The sequence below is a fragment of the Strix uralensis genome, chromosome 1, assembly GCF_047716275.1.
Source record: "Strix uralensis isolate ZFMK-TIS-50842 chromosome 1, bStrUra1, whole genome shotgun sequence".
Taxonomy (NCBI): Eukaryota; Metazoa; Chordata; class Aves; order Strigiformes; family Strigidae; genus Strix; species Strix uralensis.
Window position 1 is genome coordinate 25,400,398 of NC_133972.1, and position 22,162 is coordinate 25,422,559.

Genomic DNA, 22,162 nt, shown 5'->3' on the forward strand with positions numbered 1-22,162 from the left:
TGTGCTCCTCCTTCTGGTAACTGCACAGTATTCCCACTGCTTCCTCACTCCTTTCTTCTCATTTCCTTGCCCAGTACCTATTGACTTTTAGAACAGCAGAGTATGAAAAGAAGTATTTATTTTTCTCCTACTCAATTTATGACACTTTGTGCAGGAAAACAGGAGTCTGATACAATGTTAAAGAAACTTTAAAGTCAGCACATGAACTATGGCATCAAGAAAATAGAATCAACAAATTCAGGGAGAAAATGAACTAGAGAAGTAGAAATTTAAAAAAAAAAATTCAGCATGTTTTTAAATCTTAAACTGGGTTAAGGGATGGAGACTTGAAAAGTGAGAGAGAAAGACAACAAACAAAAAAATGTTAAAGAGTAAGTGAAGGAAGGAAAACAAAAGAGAAGAGCCTGAAACACAGAATTCTGTCAAGACTCCTGCTAAACTCTTCAGTTACTAAACATAGTCAAATGCTTCCCCCTTGTGACAGATTTAATTTTAGAAATACTCTTGCATGCTGACAGCTCACTGCTTGCTAACGAATCAGTGGTCTGATACCATGTATTCCCAAGCACAAGCACAATTAAAATCTCTGGACTGAAAATAAAATTAAGGCCTTGAGTACACAGTACCCTGCACTGAAACCGAGGCCAGCAGTGGACACCTCCAAGGCAAAGTCAAACTCTACAATTGACCTGTTGGGTCCCCGTGGAAAATTATTCAGGGCAGAACGGTACAACAGGTGCAGATACATTTGATCCAGCCCTGAACAAGCAGCACCGGGCAATGTGACTCAGAGACACCACACTGGCTTTGTATGCGCCAGCTGAGAATCACAAGTCAGCTCAGGTCTAAGAAGTAGGGCTTATTTGGTCAGGCATACCAACGGCTGATGTCGATACACAGCTTTTGAAGCAGTGCTGGCCTATCTGCAGACATGGCGCTAGACTGTGCTGATTTACCAGTTCAGACACTAACTTGGGGATTTCTGCTGTGTCCTCCATTGTAAAAGAAAAATGTTCTCTAAATCTATCTCCCTTCATATAAAATGTGGGAAATACCAACCTTCCCAAAAGAACGCAAGTATTAACATTTATACAGTTTTTCAATTGCAAAGGTAGTATTTCTTTTTCCTCTTCCTATTTCACAGCACTTTATGCAGGAAGAGAGGAACCTGATACAGTATTAATATCAAATTTCTAACTGCTATTCTCTACCTTTTACCTAAAATATAGACTATCTACATATAATTCTTATTCCATAAAAGTATAAATCATACAGTATTAACACTCTCGTGACTACACTTGCAGCATCTGATCGAGCAAGTTGTCAGCCAGTCTGTAAGGCCTTAGCATACACACTGATGTCTACTTTGTCAATTCCTTTAGAACTGCAAGTAATGAATTGCACAAAGCCTGTTAAATACAATTAAAAATTGTACTGGCTAGAAGGTGGTCAGGAACGGAACTAGGAAGACAGCAAATGCCAAAGCTGTAGTTTCAAGAGGCAAAAGCTTCCAGCAGTCGTATTAGTTTGAAGAGTTGGTCTCTTCCACCCTCTCCATTTCTGGCCCCAGCCAGATGATCACACTCTCTCAGGCTATAGTTTAATTGACAGTTTAAACCAGCATTGCTGCAAAACCAAAAACAGAAACAGCCTCCCCCTTCCCTGCTCCAGGCTACCCATTCTGGTAGTCAACAGGCTACCCTTGGAGATTAAGGGCATATTACACAAATATTTCTTCCAGTGATACAGGGTAAGATAGCTCCAGATTCAGCTGTTCATTCCTACCCCTTTGTTCTGGTGTAACTGGGACCCTGCACTGTATCAGTTTCTTGATCCACTCCACCATATAGCTGTATAAACAAGACTAACAGCAAAATTGATAAAGCTGGAAATAAACTGCCAGGCCAGACAGCCAGAAATATCTTAGGTTGCACTGGCTAATGTCTCTGCCCATAAAACTTTGAACTCTTTTTACAGTAGTAAAACGTACAAAATAAGTGCCCATTTCTTTCTCCAAGTTGATTTGTTCGACTAATGTCAGGTCTGTATCTGTTTTCAGAGAACTCATGCGTTTCTTCATCCTCTTCTTATGTCTCTTTTGGAGCCAGTAAGGAAGCAAGGATTCTGCAAACTGGTTAAGGATCTGCGAAGTTATCAGCAAAGTTGCCAAGCTCTTAGGTGTAAAGAAAAAAAAAATTAATAAAACTGTGATAAACCAATGGTAATTTTCAATTTTGTGCGTTCTAGTAACACTGTAAGGTGTTATACTATGACAAAAGAAGGCCAGCCTAACAAAACTAGCAATAGCATATGGAAAGTATAAGTGGTCTAGTTCCCATTCTTTGCTACATGCTGAAAAGGACAAAATAGAACTTAGATGTCTAAATATATTGTGGATCTGAATGTATCTTGAAGACAGTACACAAAGTCCAACGCACATTTAACATGTGCCAAGTCCAATCACAGAGCTAAACAATGAACTTTTTTTTTCTATTTTTTTTTCTTCTTGCTTTTTACCTTAAAGTATAGGAAGTGACACAAATGTCATGTCTTGGTATAGATATGTCAAGTGTTTTGCTAGGGATCTCTTTAGCGGAACAGAGATCTTGAGTTGAAGTTCTTGTTGTGTTGTTCATTATATTTTCCTTATACACAATTTTCATGCATTTGAGTATGAAAGATGTTAACAACAGAAAGCCAATTTAAAATACCTATGACAACTTTTGGTATTATTTTTGCTTTTATTTATTCTCAGCTCCTCATTGTAGTCATAAACTTAATCATGCTCCTATCCTCAAGAGTTTCTCATTAAGAATACTACAGAGAAAACCATTTTCTAACATAAAGGGAAAGAAGGAGGAAATGAAAATTTTCCAGCCCCATCTGTGTGAGGGAATAACCAATTTATTTGAAAACAGTTCCTCATTTATACAGAGGGAAAGAATTGCTTCAGTCTGTTACGATTCTGCAACTGTGCTAGAGGAACTGAAATATGAAAGCTGGATTTCTAAGAAAATATATACGAAATATATTCACTGTCAACTTAATATTATAGAAAAACAATTAAAAACTAAAGTCCTGTTTCAATCAATCCTTTATTTTCCTAGATTCATCAACATTCTTAAGATGTTCTTGGAACTCACCTGCCTCAAAAGCTTCATATCAAACAGCACAAAGGCAATGTAGAAGAGAGATGCAAAACAGTTTAAGAAGTTGAACTGCAAATAGAAGTATTTGTTATTAGTACTCAGGCAAAAGTCCAAATGCAGAATATCATCTAATTTAACAGTTACCTTGGCTAAATAGCTTTCATGCAAATGTAAACTATTAAGATTTTCTTTACCGTTTTTGAAACTTAGGTCAGAAAAACCTTGTTTTCAATATTGGTCTCATTCAGATTTTCATTTGACAAGCTTAATGCTTTCCTAAAGCAGGGTATACAAAGAGAACTACAATTCAATTATGAAATGCAGACAATAAAAACACGTCACCTTCTACTTAATTTTCTCTTCTTGGCAGTCTTCCCATAGGTAACACAATTAAAGGGACATATTGTTCTTAATTTAGGGAAATTATTTTTTCAAATAAATACTTTATCAAAATATATGTCATCCAACATAAATCTCAATACATACAACTGTTTCTCAATATATGTTAGTTGAGAATTATGTTTAATCACTTCAAGAGGTTTTATGAAAAAGAGAAATATTCCCTACTTCTAAAATCAGACATAATCACGTTATTATACCTGAGAAATCATAATCAAGCTCTGAAGTTTCCTACTTCCTATCAGGGCTGGAGCTCCTTTTCTGGAGCAACATAGATAATATTGGGAATGCAGAGAACCACTCACAGGGTGAAAGTGAAAGTTGGGGGGGGGGGGGGGGGGGAACTTACATTTGACATTTCATAATTTTTTTAACTATTTTAAGTAAATTTCCTATGGGAAAAAAAGAGATGGTGCTATTTTTTGAGAAAGGCAGAGACAAAGCTATAAAGGATACATACAAGACTTTTAGCTCTAAAGGTTACCAATAACAAAAGGATAACAAGCAGATTTTTTTAAAAAAGCATGCAGAGAAAAAAAAGGAACTCTGGAAGAGACTTAAACGATCTTTTCAAAAAGGAAACATGAAGATTAAGTTTCAAAATCAGCCAATCTTTACAACTGCTTTTACTGAACATCTTATAGGGGAATTCAGTATTTAGAGTACAGTTGCTTAGAATCAGTGTTACATCTGGATATACACCTAAGAGAGCAACCAAACATATATACATACACACACACAAAAGCTACTTGTTCAGAGCCACAAAGGAAATAGATCAGTATATACTATGAACTGCATAGGAACAGACTGATGAACGTGTATCTCCAGCATCCTCTGACTAGTTGTCTGAATGTTAGTACAAGTGGAAGTTAATACATGAATTTTTAAAAATGTGATTTACCATAAAGTCTTGCAAAAAGTGAAAGGAATAGTTCCCAGTTGAAGACATCAATTAACAGAAAAACTTAAATATACAGAATTCTAATAAAAGAACAAATCGATACAAATAAAAACCCAACTCTCCACTATAAAAGGAGGCATCTAAAACAGTCCAGCAGTTACTGCAACTACAACAGAAATCCTGTTTACTCTGATATTTGTGCTAGTATTTGGCCCTGAACTCTAGGTCAGTGGGGTAATGCTAGCAAAGCACTAATAAAACACATGACAAGTTCTCTTTCTAACTAATCTTAAAAGCTGCTTATACTACATACTTACCACTAAAACCTTCAGAATTAAATGATTCTGATACGAAGATTCCAGCCTGTGATTTTCTAAAATACCAACAAAATTATTGATTAGTAAACAGCAGAAACACTTATCATATGCTAGACATTGTTATACAAGAAGTAAACAGATATTTTTCCTCCACCTAAAAATTACTTAACAATTAGTTTATGGGGAATAATTCCTCCACTCTATGGGAAAAAGAATTGATACTGTACCAGTACCTCACTTAACCTATGAAGCTGATCTGATGCACAATATTGACATACATATTTTTGGCTACAACTCTGGTATTTTTTTCTACTTCAAAGGTTTTTCCTTTTACATCTTTCTCAGAAGAGCCGTTTTGTAACAGAAAAACCATCCATCATTCTTAACACTTAATAAAATGTGCCTAGTTATTGATTTTTCTTTGGCTGAAAACAAATGCAAAACTAATTGGAATACATTATGAAAAAACCAATACTAGATTTGATTCAAAACCAGTAAATGCTCACAGAAATATTCCCATCAATCTCCAAGGAATTTAGATGACACCCCAAGTTCTAAAGCAAGACTAGAGGTATGTAAAGTTCAACAGATGCATTACTCATTCTAAAATTAAGATTTTTCAGTTAATTCAAGATAAACTGTCAGAAGCTGATGTTTGAGGAAGGCTGGTTACTATGGGGGAGGAAAGGGAAGTGAAATGAATTTGCTGTTTTATCAGACTGTCCCTTTAAAGCCCTGCCTAAGCAGTAAATGAGAAGGCAGGACACCAGCATGAGCTGTGTCAACAAGGCTGAAAGGAGACACCATCACCTATGGACATTGCTCAGGACAAAACAGCAGAGTTCTACTCTGACAGGGGTGCGAAGTTGGGCCTGACACATGGAAGATGCACTCCAAGTGACTGAATGCAACCTTTACTTTTAGCTTTCAGAAAATGATCAGTTCTTATGATAAATGGGTGCAAGAGGTGTGCTTAAAAATACCCCAGATTGACAAAGCATAGGAAACAATTTAGCTGTTTAAGTCAGATATTAGCTGAAAATATGTCAGGTGGGAGGGGAGGTAGGACAGCCAGCGGAGCTCTTCATCCTATTCACAGCATAGCAGCATAAACACGTTTGATAGCACAGAAAAGGCAGAAGCTGTCAGTGTAGTGAGTTACATAAACGCTGTTGCTGTTGAATATGAAACATCAGTTTAAAACCAAAAAAATCTGGGTTAAAAAAAACTGGGTTACCTGTTAAAGACATTTTAGTCTACCTGATCAACACAACTGGACATTTTGCATAAAGGCTTTTTCTTGCAGTACAGTGGAAAAAAATGAAAAAAAAAAAAAAACAGTCAATTGAAACCTAGATATTAATTTAAAAGATATTATTTAAATAAAATCCTTAAACAGTCATAAACAAATCAAGAAATTGCTCGCTTTTACTACCGCTGCTGTCAAGTTGAATTTGCTGAGCAAACCATTCTGACATGCATAACCAATCCCCCTTTCAACACCTCTTTTTATTTCATCTTCTGCATCGATCTTCCTTTTGCTTAATCTTTCTTAGGTTAATCTTCTGGGTCTCCAGCTTTAATAATCTGGATTCTGTCCTATAAATTATGTCATATTGAGCTAGACAAACCAGTTAACTCCTCATTAGTTTCATCTATTAACTTTGTCTGAAAGTGACTGCACATGTTCATAGAAGTGTTAAAATTCAAAATAAGCAGTAACATTTCACTATCCTTATGCTAGGTTACAAAACATAAGGCCCAATCTGTTAAATCACATGCACAAGGGGAAAAAAAGGCAATCTATTATAAAATTCCTCCTCCTCTGAGAGTGCCCAGAGGAAAATATTTTGATAGGGATGTGAAATCTCAGTCTTTGTTATAAATATAGCATATACAAACACTCTCATATGACATTTAGTTGGTGTTTTTAGATTTTGTTCCACTATCTCAGTGTCTCTGTCCTGTGCACAGATATGTCAGTAAACTAAGACGTACTCAGCAAACGTAAATTGGGAGTGCAACCTGCCAGGACAGTCCCTCCTGCCATCCATCTCCAAGCTCCCATCCTCATGATCTCATCTCATCCTTTTTGCCAGCACTAGAGCCAATACAGCCAAACAAAGAGCTAAATCAGGGAAAGGGGTCTTCTGCACCAAAGGCAGAGAGAGACTGAGGAAGAAGACCAGATCATCCCTTCTGACAGCATGCTAGACTCAGACCAAATTAAACCAAACATGAAACTGCAGTCTCAGAACGCTCAAAATAAATGTAAGAAGTTAAAACGGCCACCTCTTTTACCCCACAGTAAAAATCTACTTCAGGAAATTTTGTTAGCATTCCATTGAACAAGGACTCACAGTAATGTAGTCAACAAAGAAAAATTCTAAACATCTGGAATTCTAACTTTAAGGAAGAAGAATAAACAACCTTCTTACCCCATGAAGTTAAGAATTCAGCAGCATACCGATAGATACGGTTCATAATTTCAATCACAACAGCATAAATGATACTGGGCACAAACAGCATCAAGCTGCTGAAGTTAGACTCATTCTCTTCATGATAATCCAGAGCCCACTGTTCCAAGTCAAAGTAAATCATCATCACATACAGTGAGAAGTAGAGACAAAGGCACACAAATGGTAAGGACACCAGATAAATCCGTATCTGTCTCTTAATACTCGAGTACACCGGTTCCTCCCTCCCAGTGACGGGATTGATACCCAGGACACCATGGAAGCCTGGTCTTGGTTCTTCAAACTGTCGTTTCATCAACAGCGTCCCCCAACGGTATGTCACGATGGCACAAATCCGCTTCCAAACTTCCAGTATGACAGTGGACCAGAGCAGATTGAATGTGGCAAACATCACGTATTTGTCATAGTCTTCCCATGCAAACACATAATAAGGAATCCCAATGACAGCCATTGGAACCAAAGCAAATGTGAAGTACTCTAAGAAGCCAAAGTAGAGAGCAATGGTTTCACCAAAATAGCAGCGTATCTCATCTGCAGAGAAAAATTTATCAGTTAAGACTAGACTTAGCACAGATGTCAGTATAATATCAAACTTGACTTTACATGAATCCCTTAGCCCAAATTTTTTTTCTAAATAACATAATTAATATTATTGCTTCTTTGTTCCTCCTTCTCCCATGTTCCAAAAATTAAGAAGGTTGTTTGAATTTTTTTTTTAATGTTACATATATACACTCACATAAACATATATAGATCTATTCAGATGGTAGGGAAGTCAAGTATCTCAATACTTAACATCAGATACCCAGAGAAAAAAAACAAACCAAACCAAAAAGACTAGCATTCTTGAAAACAGAATCTATCAATGAATGGCTAGGATGGCATAGAAGACATTCGGTATAATAAAAAACAAACTTTAAAACAGCAAGTGACACCTAACTTCTGCAGCTTCTCCCTGGCATATGTACACCTGAGAAATAAATCTGTTACAGCCCGCTCAGGGCCAAAAAAGACTAGTTGTGTTGTGCCAGCCCTAAAGGAACTAAAGGAATAGATGGAAAGGTATTTTAACCATGTCAGATAGCACATCCAGGCTGAGACATCTCCTTCAGCAGAAAACGGATACATGAAATACCTGCTATACTCACCAAGGTTGTCTGCTCAGGTGTTAAAGACCTGAAAAGTGCACTACTAATGGATATATTTCATGACAGATGTATTACCTCCAAGGAAGACAAGATCTCACTTATCTTACTACTAATAAAAAGAATGTAGGAGTATTATTCAACATAATCTAGAAATGGGACCACATAATAAGATATAGAAATGCCTAGCAAACAGAGTTTAGAATGCTGAAATCTGTTTTATCCTTGCCTGCTTGGAAGACCAGATTGCTTGTATGCCATTGCTATGTATTCATCAGCTTAACAAAACAGCCATGACATCACAACCTCGGAACTGACACTGTAAATGTACTCTCCATGATAGACTAGCACATCAAAACCTTATGTGCAATACCAGAATATTCTTATGGCTTATAGTTTACAAAACACTACAGCAGAAATTCACAACTGCCAATCAGATAAGTGTCTGAAAGAAAGACAGAAGAATCAGCACTCCAACATCCCTCTCATTCAAAATTTTCTTAACAAGTAAGTTCAAGTGTAGGTCATTAGCATCATTTCACACTCCAAGCACACAACATGAAAGACATCCCTTAATTAGTACATACATAACAGGGTTCCTGGGATTTACTTTGAAATTCTGTGTATATTCAGTATCAGTCAAAAAAACCCCTCTCCTGCATAAACAAAAGACAAGCACACAGTAAGACCCCAACACAATACTCCAAAGGCAGGCATTATCGAGTCAGATCTTTAACTTCCTGTAGCTCAGTGAAGAATCTGCAAAACTCAGAGGTTAATAATCAGGCAAACTCTCAAATGTTTATTTTCTTATTTTTAAGTAAAGTTTACAGGTTTAGAATCCAGAACTTAACTTTCCACATTGCCAGACTAAAAATAATTTTAAGCTTATTCAGTGTGTAAAATATACTTAAGTGACACTGGCATGTAACAACATACAGTCTTCATACAGATAATGAACTTAAAACAAACAGTTGTAAACACACTCTTGACATGCCTACAATTCAAAATAGCTTTGGGAATTCCAGACATTGAGGAGCTTTCCTGCCAAGAGTCAGTTTGAGAAAACAGTCTTGGCTTGGTCCATTACTTCTTTACTAGCGGGTAGGGAGAACTTGTGATGTGCAGCTTGTTGTAACATGGAAGTTTGCAGACACTGAATCTGCAGACTCTGAGCCACCACTTTCCCAAGTCTTGAACAGTTTCAGGAGGTTACACAGGAAATGCTGAAGAGGAAAAACTTGCCCAACTGGTAGAAGAGCAATGGTCTAATTTCAAGACTATGCTAGATGATCACAGTGCAAATACTGAGCCTCTGAACTGCCCTCCAGCTCCAACTTGGAAACTATGACCAAAGGCCTACATACAGAACTCCTGCAGCCATGAGAAAGAAAATCAGGAGACAGCAGCCTGCACATCCAGCACTTCACTCCAGAACAGTTGTATCGTGAGTCATTATCGCAAAAGATTATCCTACAGCCACCTTAGAATCAAAGAGAATTCAATGAAGAGACCTCAACTGTGCATGTCAAGACATCTGGAAATGTGGATGCTTCCTTAACCAAGCCTAAGCCACTCTGTTGATTCCAAGACCAGTAAAAGCAAGGCTGGCTAAAACAAGAACTTTGGTTCACAATGGCCAACAAAGCAACTTGGGCAGAAAGGCAATGTTAGAGGAGGTGAGCTGCAATGGGTAATTGGGGATGGGAAAAGATAAACTCTTAGTGAAACAACAGACTTCTTGGTATAATACTTACCTTCCACACAGGAGTTTCACTTCTATAGAGGCTAAATGCTGGAGTAGAAGTTAGGAAAGACCCTTGGTCTTCTCAACAAACTGAAAAGAAAACTTCTCCAGAAGAAACCCTGCACATTATTTGTAGTGGAGTAAGTGCTCACATACCTAAAGGTTGATAGCCAACTTTCACTCGGCCATACCAGCTGTGACGGAGCTTTTTCAACTCTTCTCTATCATGCAGTGGGAAAATCTGAACTAGAATACCACTGGTCAATAATCTTCTCACTAGAAGGAAAAATTAAAAAAAAGAAAAGAGGTACCTAGTACTCCCTTCAAAGGACAGTGAAGTTGATACAAGCAAACAGGTTACATTACGTACTTAGCAAGCCTAAAGTTCCTTTGAAATAATTCTAGCATTCAAACCCTAAAACCAAATAAATTGTCTGCACATTAGTTAAAAATTATTCATTATAGAAAGCAGTTCTACCTATTCCTACAAAGACTGGGCTGTCCACTGGAAGAGAAAGAGTAACCTTTTTACATCTATTAACTATTACATAGGTTTGCAATATAATCAGTTGCAGCTTGAATAACAAGAAGTGCTACAGGTCAGAACTGAAATGCCCTGTGTAGCTTTGTGGGGAAAGGTCTGGCTCTTCCATCTGAGCCAAGGAAGGCATAACAAATCAAACTGACATAGCAAAACCAAAACAAAACACTAAATTGAAGAGCCATTGTTGTATTAGTTGTGGGAAACATACCAAAACCATTTTTGAACTATCAATTTACACTAATTCATAAATTACAACACATCTTCATTGCAAACAAACCAAATATTCCATAATATTTTGTTATGGAAAGCAATACTACCTGTGCGGGTAAACAATTAACAAACTGCTCTGGAAGTTACAACCACAGAAATATTAAAAAAGAAAATAAACTCAAGAACAGGAGAGGGGAGGCTCTGGAAGTTTTGAGATAGTTTTTTACCATTTCCCATCAGCATCTACTTGACATAACTAGAAAAAATACCTTAGCTATATAAAAATTACCAATGTAAACTCATCTGACATCTACATTTATTTATTCTTGAACCACTGATATGCACAGATCTCTTTCTTTGATGACCAACACTAATGAATAAAGACACTGTTATTAAAAGGACATACAAATATTAAGATAAATTCTCTTAAGAAACTGTAGCATCTCTGCCAGTGGACCAGTTCCAGCTACCATAAAAATAGCACTAGTTCTCATTGCTTCTTTCTCCCATGAAGAGGAAGAGCTTTTAAAGCAAAGAGGAGGATAAATGAAATCAAATTAAATAAAACTTGCTTCGTATTGTGAAATGTATACCTCTAGAACACTGTTACTAATTCCAGTATTTTTATACAAAGACAATCCACGTATATCATTACGTAATTTTTTAAAACACAATTATTTTGGGTACTAATTATAAAAATAATGAATGACATCAATATATGTGAAAATTATCCAACTGCAAAGAGCATAAGGCCAGAGCCTCAACCTCACAGACTCAGGATGGAAGGCCCTCTGTAAATCATCTGGTCCAACTTCCTGCTCAGAGTGGGTCCAGCTTAAATTGGGCTGCTCAGGGCCTTATCTAGTGAAGATCTAAAAGTCTCCCAGGGGAGAGTTACCACAAGCTCTCTAAAGCCCTGTTCCTGTGTTTGATTACCCTCATCACGAAAAACGTTTGCTCAGTATCTATTCAGAATTACTCTTGTTGCACTGTGCATCCATTGCCTCTTGTCCTATCACTGCTGTGGAGTGGTGAGAAAACAAAGTTGATTAAAAATAGTGGGACTTTAATGTCTTAAGGATTTCTCTTCACTGCAGGAAAATTAAGTTTCTTTCACTATCCTACATCAACACAGTGAGTTACAAGCAACAAACTACATTGCTTACCAATTGATTTTCCTGGATACAGCTTTGCCTGAGGATATCCAGGGATCATTTTTTCATCTTTAGCTCTCAAATTTTCAAGTTCATGTTTGATGATGTACTGACATTCTGCCATTGTAAGGAAATTGTGATTGTCATCTAAATCAAAAAGAAGGTAGTATGAAGTTGCGCAGCATTAGGAGACAACCTTCGCAGCAAATAACTATAAAAATTACCAGAATCAGAAAAAATATTAAGTTATGTAACAACTACTGCCAACCAACATCCATTAGCAAAAACTCCACGTTTTAAAATAAATGTCTTGGGAAGAAGTTTTCTCTAACTAGCACATATTGGCCACTACATTTCTGACTACCCAGGTGAACTAAGAGAACAAATCTTACTCAAGAGACAAAGACGCCCCTGAAGTATTGATTGTTGGAGGCTGGGACAGTATACTAGCAAGTACTACATGGTCTTGCCCTGATGAAAGACTCCTACATAGGCATCTGCTATTTGCAAATCTTGGAATCTCCATACCCCTTTCTGCCATACAGTTCCTGAAGTATTTTCAGAACGAAAACCAGTAAGATGTCAGGACAAATCTCCTTTTCAGTAAGCATTTCACACAAGTATCACAGTACCTTGCTCTTTATTTCCCGTACAACACAATGATAAGACAATTGCAACAATTAGCTCTAATAAAAATACAGAAATAAGGTAAAACAATAAGAAACCTTTCCAAAAATCCCGAATTTTGAAGAGCTACAGCAACAAACCTATCGTCAACCCCATCAATTTATCATGAAGGAAACAGTCTGATTTCCTTGAGATAACAATTTTTTTTTTCCCCCCTTAGGAATAAGAAACTATAGGAATAGTCCTAAATACACTAAGTAAGAAGCTAAATCAGCAACAAATCTCTAATACAAAAATAAAAATACAGTATCAGTTAAATTGAAGAACTAGAAATATTAGTAAGACAAGACAGGCTGCAGGGTTTCTTTTGTAGATAACACATATTTCACCTCATCTCAGCACGGTCAACTATTTTATTGGCTGATCAGATCTGGAAAAAACTAAAATTATATTAGGGTTTTAAAACAGAAAAAAGACCAGGAGATACAGCAAAAATTATCTTTTAGATTTACAGTAGTTGGAGTTCCAGCTGCTACTACAGAATCTGTTAGCAATGACAGTCAGATTAGCATTAAGAATGTAAGTGCATAAAAGAAATGGAAATGTCACCTTTGCAACTGACAATTCTTCTCAAGGCTTCCTAATTTCAGGAAAGCAAGGTCACAAAAGAAAAGGCACTGCAACAGTTACTGCACACAGCAGCAATGTTGAATAAACTGGCATCAAACAAACAACAAAACTCAACTTTGTTACTGTTTCAGACAGACCCAAGAACATTTATATTGAAACTGTGAAAGGCATCACCAAAATAAGCACATAAGAAGTATCAGCAAGTCTAAACTGGAACTCCAACATTTGCCTAGAGAGCAAATGAGTTCTGCTACCATAAGGGGGTTAAATACCTTACAGGTAGTACATTTAAAAGAAAATGTTACTTTGTTGGCACCTCCTCAAAATAAAAGACGAAAAGGAATGATTTCGCTAATCATGCCCAAATGCCATTGAATGGCTCTGTAGTGTTATTTAACTATTTAACTTTGTTTGATGTGTAAATATAATAGAGCAAAATGTTTCTATTTTCTCCAGCTAATTATAAGATGATAAGCCTCAAAATTGGGTCACAGAAATTAAATTGCTCTGTTAATTTGTAACATTGATTGTTAATCCTGCACTCATGTTCACTGACCATTTTTTCTTTTTTTATTTTCAACCAAAATATTTCATACAAATAAAAGGCTATTTGGAGCATACAAAAGCATAAAGTTAAACACAAGCAAAAAGTGAGAACCATGTGAAAGAAAAAAAATATTTAATTTTATTATATCTGAATAGGTAAAAATTAGTATTTTTTTCATGGCTCGTTCTTCCTATTTCTGTTCACTGTTACCACTCCAAGGAACAGAAACACCGTGCAAGATTTAGCAGTGTAACTGCTTATAATCTTTAGTCACAGCTTTGCAATGACAAAGACAGACCCCTAAAACTGCTTACCTGCAAAATCTCTGAAAGTTTTTCTACTGCTGTATGTAAAAGTTCTCATTGAGTTATCATTACATTCCTTCACCAAACCCACAGTTTCAGCTCCCAGCAACAGCCTTAAGTGGGAAGCTCCAACTAGATAAATATTTTCTTCTCCCTTTTCTGTGACCAATGGTTTAACCAGCAGTTGTGCACCTTTAAAGTAAAGAAAGGTAAAATAAGGAAGAAAATACATAAAAATTACATCTCAAAAACCTAGTATTTTAGCATCCATCATATTGGACCTAGGTATCAGGAACACTGAGAGCGGCATCTTTTTAAGGGCAGAAAGAATTAAGACTTCAGCAGCACCTGACGCGTGGTATTCAGAATCTTGCAGGATCACCCCCTGATTTAGCCCCGTTTCTGTAGAAGTGCTCACAGTGAACTGGAACAATAGCAACAGTTTGGATCTACTCCCCTAACGCTCACACCATGTAAGCAACCAGTGCTTCTGCAAACAGTCTCTATCCTTTTAAGGAGACTAGACTTTTGAAAAAGAAACACCCCTGACTTATCTAACAGAGGCCTGACAGCAAGTTTGTAGTCACAAATCCAGTAGTCACAGAAATATCACTGACCATAAGATATAAGCTACAACAGCCATAAATAATGCCTTTCTAAAAAATGTAAAGAAAAAAAAGTCTAAGAAATTACAAATTAATTAGCTTAACTTCAATTCCTGGAAGTATACTAAAACAAGTAATGAAATACTGTCTTTGTAACAGCCTACAAGCTAGCAAAAAGATAATTAAAATCCAACATGAATTTATCAAGACTAAATTGCTTCCTGATAAGTCAACTTATGTTCTACAACATGGTACCAAGTCTTGTGGACAGGACAGTAGATGTGATGCATTTTCATTTTGGCAAGGCTTACAACACTCCCATAAGCAACCAGAGAAATATGCTCTAGACAATTAAAAACTGGTATCAAAACTATGTTGAAAGAAAGGTTTTACCACAAAAATTGAAAGATTCTAGAGCTCAACAGGCATGTGACCTTAAGCTAAAATTTTCATTAATAACTGGGTTAACAGTGTTATTACACCTTCATGACACCAGCACGAAGCTCTACTCTTACATAAAATTACATGGCTTCAAAAATGCAAAATGGAGTGGGATTGGCTAAACAATAATTAAACTACAAATTACCTGAAAACTAATTCTCTGTATGCCTTCAGATTATGACAACAGCCATTCTGATTTCAAAGTGTTACAGAAGGTCATACTGTACTCACCTCCATTTGCCTTTTTGTCCACAATCCGTTTAGTGAACCATTCTATGGTTTCCTTTTTGGTGCCTTTTGCAAGCTCAATTACTACCAGAGGCCTGAAGTTAGACTCAAAAGTATCCAAGAAAGACCAGCTTTCCGCCATCTTTTGAGAGCTTGCTAAGTACAAAAATAAAACAAAAATGCCAGTGTTAAAAAAAATATTTGGTATCAATCTAAAAACCACAAAACTTTGCTAAGCACAGATATATGTAACTCACTGTGGTTAAGTGGCAGGTGCCCACTTCTGTGGACCACTGGGAAGAGCAGTTTGAATAACCTCTCCAATTGTCACTTGGCAAGATGCTACCAGACTTCAGTGGCATTTATGTACTACTCTCCAAGTAGGAAAACTGTTGTTGCCATGTATAGCAAAGTAGTAGGGATAAGTAAGCAAATAAATAAACAAAGTAATAAGGAGAAACTATCATCAAAAACAACAGCTTGCAACTTCCTACAGTGTATTTGTTAGCAAATGAAAACATTAACAGAAGGGAACATTAGTCAAACTGATATCTAAAACCAGTAAGGTTCTCCTGGTGAGAGTGTACAAACACATTATATGTTAAAGGAGGAACCTTCTCAGTTAATCTTGTGAAGCTTTAACCATACCAAGGAAACTTATACCACCTTGGGTAGGTGAGCAGGACACCTATCATACAGATAGGCAAATTATGCACAAAGCACTTAAATGACTTGTTGAAAGATATAAACCACGTGTTCAGTGACAAAGTCCAGCTGCATAGTGTTGAGTATCAGCACAGCTTTATATGTAAATAATCCAAGTGATCCAAGTGAACCTTTATAGAATCATAGAATCATTTAGGTTGGAAAAGACCTTTAAGATCATCAAGTCCAACTGCTAACCTAACACTGCCAAGTCCCATGAAACCATGTCCCTAAGTGCCACATCTACACGTTTTTTAAGTACCTCCAGGGATGGTGACTCAACCACTTCCCTGGGCAGCCTGTTCCAGTGCTTGACAACCCTTTCGGTGAAGAAATTTTTCCTAATATCCAAGCTAAACTTCCCCTGGCACAACTTGAGGCCATTTCCTCTTGTCATATCCTTTGTTACTTGGGAGAAGAGACTGACACCCACCTGGCTACAACCTCCTTTCAGGTAGTTGTAGAGAGCAATAAGGTCTCCCCTCAGCCTCCTTTTCTCCAGGCTGAACAACCCCAGTTCCCTCAGCTGCTCCTCTTCAGCCTTGTTGACATTTTGCCTTCAACTTTTATATAAATGATTCTAGAGAGAACATTGTATCATGCTTCATAAACCAACTTAAATGTGTTGATAGAAAAAGATAAATCTGGCACTTAACCTACTCAGTTAAAATTTAAGAAACCCAACCAAAAAACCTATAACAGACTGAATTTACTGAATTTAAAACTGAGGGGAAGGTTTGGTGCTTTGGGGCTTCTTTTGCTATTAACTTCACTGAAGAAATGATTTTACCCACTGTCTTTAAGCAGTTTCCCTCCTCCTGTTCAAAGACTAAAAATTACTTAATTTCTATATAAGTTGCTATAAGGATGCAGTTCAGCTTTTATGACATTGTGTGATTCACAGAAAAATGTCAATCTCCACTACTTCATATGAATTATCCAACACAGTGATACTGTAAACATACACATATTATAATAAACAAGTCTATTTGCTTTTGTCTGGCAAAGCTTTCAAGCCAAACTTCAAAGGGGTTTTCAGTTAGTTTCACTTGCCAGTTCACACGCACACAATTCTGCAGCATTATTTAAAAGCTCTGAACCCAAGTATGTATGTCTTCAAAAGAAATACACTAGATTAATAAAATATTTAAAAACATTTTAGATGAAAATCTGCACAAGCAGAATGAATCAGACAAAAGAAAACATAATCAGGGATAAGGCACTGTAACTGCGATTGTCAATGACTGACTATACTGTCTTGACAAGTCACTCCACCTTACTGCATCACTTTCCATAATCAGTTTTATTTTTAAAAAAAGATAATGCCTGCCACATTGTGCATATTGCAATTTCTAAAGAATTTTAAAAATGAAAGGCACTAGATAATCATTAAATATTACTAGTTAAGAATATAACTTCACAGCACCGTTACCTTCTGAACATAGCCTTTGTATAAACAGCATGCTAGTCGGTAAACTTGGCTCCTACCATTTATTCAGAATCATTGTGCTTGGCGTGGTGACTAAGATTTGTTATTTTTTGGCATATTACTACCGAAAACTAGAACAGGGCTGAAGCACTCTGCCAACTTGGTTTGTGATGTCCTGTGCCACAGAGGAGCTAGTTCAACGCCCAGCACAGACCCTGCGAGATGTAACTCAGCCTCTTCTTCCACACCTACTCACAGCCTAACTTACGACAGACCCAGAAGCCTGGGGACAGAGACAACAGCACTCCTGGCCCCCTCAGTCCACCTCCCAGGCACGAAGCCACTGGGTGGCTGCCCGGGGCGGTCTCCAAGCCAGCGCACCCCTCAGGGCCGAGGGAGCTGCGGCCGCTCTCCGGGGCGGCCCGCACGGCGGCCGTGCAGAGGCAGAGGCAGCCTCGCTGCCCGGCAGCCCCGACACCGGCCTGGCGACCCCGGGCAGCCAGAACCGGCAGCGCCTCTCGCCGCGGCCGCTTTGAGGCGACGCCCTCCCGCTGCCAGACTGCGCCTCGCTCTCCTTTTACAGGAACCGGACGACCGGGGAGGAGAGAGGCGAGGCCCGGCCGGCTCCCCCCCCGCCAGCACGGCCGGTGACTCACTCCCCCACGCCAGGCCGCCCTCCGCCAGCGGCCGCGCCCCTCCCCTCCTCTGCCACCGCCCGGAGCCCACCGGGGTCGGCGCCCGAGCGCCGCCCGAAGCGGCGGGGGGGATGGGGGAAGAGGGGTGCCCACAGCTGCGACGGGCACCGCGCCGGGAACGGGCCAGCTCCCGGCCAGGCCCAGAGCCCCCGGGCCCAGCATCCTCCCGCTCCCGTAAACGCCGCCGGGCGAGCGTGCCTGAGCGGTTAGGGGCGGCTCAGCGCCGGCTCCGCGCCACGGCGGGGCAGGCCGGGGTGGGCGGGCAGGAGAGAGGCTCCTCCCCTCACGGCGGCGGCGGCGCAGGCAGCGAGAGCCCCCTCCCCACTCACCGCCGGCTGCCGGCTCCACATCCGCAGGGCAGGGCGAAAGGCGGGAGGCGGCCGCAGGCGGCCGGCGCTGGCGGGAGGGGCGCCGGGGCGGCCCAACGTGCGCCGCCGCCGCTGGCCACGCCCCCGGCCCCGCGGCTCCGCCCGCCGCCCCTCGCTCCCCTCCTCCCATTGGCCGGAGGCGGAGCTGCCCCGCCCCGTCCGCGTGCTCACGGGCAAGGGCGGGAGGGCTGAGGGGAGGCCCAGGGTCCTGGCCGGGCACTCCTGGCGGTGGCGGTGATCGGCCGCGGCCCGGCCCTTCTCTGTCCCGTGTGCCATAATGCTTTCAAAATACTTTTATTACAGTGATTTATCAACACTCGTATGGACCGTGAGCTCTCGCTTCATCCTCCTTTTCTTTTGCACCTTCCCGTGCGGTCTCCTGTCAGGCCAAATCTCCATCTGGAGCTCGAGCTAAAAGCCCTGCACTTCAGCTGGGTTAGTTTTACTTCTAAATATCGTTTTCTACAGGCAAAAGAGAACACGTTTACATTTTGATACCAAGATTTTTGCAGAGAATATAATTCCACACATCCATTTGTAGCCGAGAAGAGCAAAATGTGACTGCAGAGTAGGGACGGCAGCCGAAGAAGCTGGCAAGAAAAGCACACTGCCCTGCTGGGCTTGTGCATGATGTTTTAAACCAGGTCCCCGGAATATTTTTTGTTTTGTATGATATTACAGCCTTCGGGGTTTCTTGCAAATTAGGTCAACCTACAGATGTGAACAGCGCAGACAGATCTAGAGCGATTACAGAAACTGTCCCTCACACTTTGAAAGGCACCGGCTGGGATTGGCACAGCGTTTACCTCTGTGGTTTGCGCCAAGCAGGCATACACCGCACTGCTTAACAGCAAACGGCTCTGAGCCACTAAGGGTGGATTCATAACGGCTTACCAGGTAAATGAGACTGGTGCAAACCACTTGGCTACAAAGCAACTTCATTTTGGATTATCCACTGGACAGGGACTGGCTGCAGGAAAAAGCCCCCAGTATTAGAGGTTTTTTAGAGCCAATGTATAGACCCCATACAGTAACCGCCAGAGGGTAAAGTATCATCCTTCCTCCAGCATATGGCTATTATTCAACATGCTCTTTTCAGCATATTTGGAAATACATACAGATTTAAAATTTGTAAATTTTACAGTTTACAGTTGATTTGTATTCTGTACCCGCTATAAAATACCACTTTCTGGTGATGAGTTTTTCTATTATTTATAGCCAATGAAGCAGTGAGGGACTAGGGCACCCAGGAAAATGGAGATATGTGAATACTTGAAATTCAGGTACTACAGAATGCAGTGAGGAGTAGCAGTCTGTATCAGCTAGTTTGGGCAGAATATATCAGTCAGACTTTTTAAAACAGTGCCTAAACAGCGGTGAATAACAAGTTATTCACCACTGAGTATCTCTGTGAAAACTCCCACTTCCTGAAGATAACATGGCAATAACAGAGACATGGGTTTAACAAAAGGGGGTTCTTAGACACACTTTATTCATGTGTTTGGCATGTTGGAAGTCTCCAGTTATGATGTATCTTGTAAGTACCCACAAAGTCCTCATGGGCTTTGGTCTCTGTCTTTTAGACAGAATGTAAACCATTCTGCTAGTAGTTTACAAAAAATCCTTTTAAAACAATCTCTGACACCTTCTTCACTTCTGAGCTTTCAGTGGGGACTTACCATTATCCAATTACCTGGGCCCCGTGCAAAGAGTCATTCAAGATCAATGTCTTCTCTGGTATCAAATTCATTGTTCTACTGGGTAGGGTCATTTAATGTCAATATTCCTTGATGGGACTGTCACATTTCCTCAATGTCATCTATCCACTAGGTGTCACATTCTTGCTATGCAATGAATTCTTAACTGTTACACACTCCATTTCTAAAAGGTTCACATTTTGCTAGCCATGCATAAAGATTAGAACATAATCTCATGTTCACAAAAGAAAAATAGTATTCATAAATAGATGGTGGATGTGTCTACAAAGTAACCTGCATACACATACACTGCTAGGGCAGTGGACACAGTCTCACCACCATAGCAAAAAGTAAATTACCTTGTGCCAAGCAGTGTTGTAGTGACTAGAAATTTTCCATTAGGAGGATTAGCTAATTTAAAGATGGATCAGGTATGACCACCCTAAATTGCAAGCTGCACTACCACTATAGCTAAATATAAATCCCACGCTCGTATCCATTTGTGACTGTAGTCCAGTCCTGTGATTCTGTTAGCTGATTATAGCATTTTCATGGTCTGTCTCTGTCAGTCACAATACAGACTGTAGCCAGAGTATAATGGATGAGCTGTAGTAAGGCAGGGGGAAAAAAAAGAGAGACAAAAAAGAATCCATCAAAATTTCAAGAGCAGAGGAAGTTTTTTATTCTGTGGTTAACCCTTTTCTCCCTGGACTAATAACTACCACAGTACTTAACTAAATTAACAAGCCATTAACCTACTGTGAAGTGAAATTCTCTTTTACACCTGGTTGAAACTCTGCTCACATTCTGGGTATAATCCAATGGCTAGCTGAGCCCATCCAACATCTCACTGCTACTAAAAGGGTGAGATCTCACTCCCAGTCCACCATAACCATTTCCTTCTCCCTGTGCTCTCATTGCTCTAAGACTCTGCCCCATACTTGCAGTAACTCTGGCATTCACCAGATCCTTCCCTGAGCCCATTCAGTTTACCAGCTCCCCAGAAAACTACCCCCTTTTGGCTGGTTTTGTTTTGTTCTATTTTAGTGATTTAAATAAACTCAGAGAAAGGCTAGATAAGATCAAGAGCTGGCACAAGGTAAAGCACATTTCCATACAGTAAACCTTATTAATTCAAATGCACATAGACATAGGTATGGTGTGACAACCATACACTATATAGTGATGTAAATGAGATTAATATTGGCTCTTAGCTGAAGTCACACATAATAGCAATCATTCTCTTAAGATTTACCTGTTATCGTAAAAGTAAGGAGCAATTAACAGTGAAATATACTTTTTATTCACAAGCTAAGGACATTGGTTTGAGTGTAAAGTGGATGATCGGACACCTAAAGTTTAAGGCTAACATGGTAATTACATTTAAATTTTAGTAATTACTTTTAAATTGATGTATTTGTCAGAGTAAAATACAGTGACATTCTACCCATCTTCAACGGTGGTTTTGGTCAGATTATACCGGATCTTTCCAACAGTGTAATAAACATTACTAAAATGTTTTTACCTTCCTGCAGATGGAGGGGAAATTATTTTTTTGAGTCACATCTGGCACAATTTTTACATCCTGCCAGGAATTTTCACATAAGTGAAAATTGTTGGGGTCGAAGTGTGGAAGCTTTGATTCATAAACCCTGAGTGATGAAGCTGATCAATTTTAATCTGTAATGTACAAGGAAGACACATCTCTTCCATTTCACACTGTGTCTAGCTGATTAGAAACATTTACTTTTATCTTAGGTACCTATTTCCAAATTAGGTCATCAAAGAGCAGAAAACCCTGTCCTGTCAAACAAAATGGAAACAGCATGAAAAGATCAGCCT

At 39.2% G+C, this 22,162-nt stretch overlaps 1 protein-coding gene across 2 annotated transcripts in view; it reads right to left on the reverse strand.

Annotated features, from left to right (window-relative positions):
• Window positions 1-18,690, reverse strand: part of ANO10 (anoctamin 10) — a 124,672-nt gene extending 105,982 nt beyond the window's left edge. Inside the window, exons 1-9 of one of the 2 annotated variants that reach the window (XM_074860579.1) lie at window positions 18,585-18,690; window positions 15,430-15,582; window positions 14,162-14,344; window positions 12,056-12,190; window positions 10,292-10,411; window positions 7,205-7,774; window positions 4,767-4,822; window positions 3,144-3,218; window positions 1,991-2,173 (exon numbers count right to left, since the gene is read on the reverse strand). In XM_074860579.1, coding sequence (XP_074716680.1) covers window positions 1,991-2,173; window positions 3,144-3,218; window positions 4,767-4,822; window positions 7,205-7,774; window positions 10,292-10,411; window positions 12,056-12,190; window positions 14,162-14,344; window positions 15,430-15,568 — 1,461 coding nt within the window. In that variant the 5' untranslated portion in view covers window positions 15,569-15,582; window positions 18,585-18,690. Of the gene's footprint in view, window positions 1-1,990; window positions 2,174-3,143; window positions 3,219-4,766; window positions 4,823-7,204; window positions 7,775-10,291; window positions 10,412-12,055; window positions 12,191-14,161; window positions 14,345-15,429; window positions 15,583-15,683; window positions 15,781-18,584 lie in introns of those variants that run through there. The other variant, XM_074860585.1, reaches the window with a different exon arrangement.
• Window positions 18,691-22,162: the final 3,472 nt, after the last annotated feature.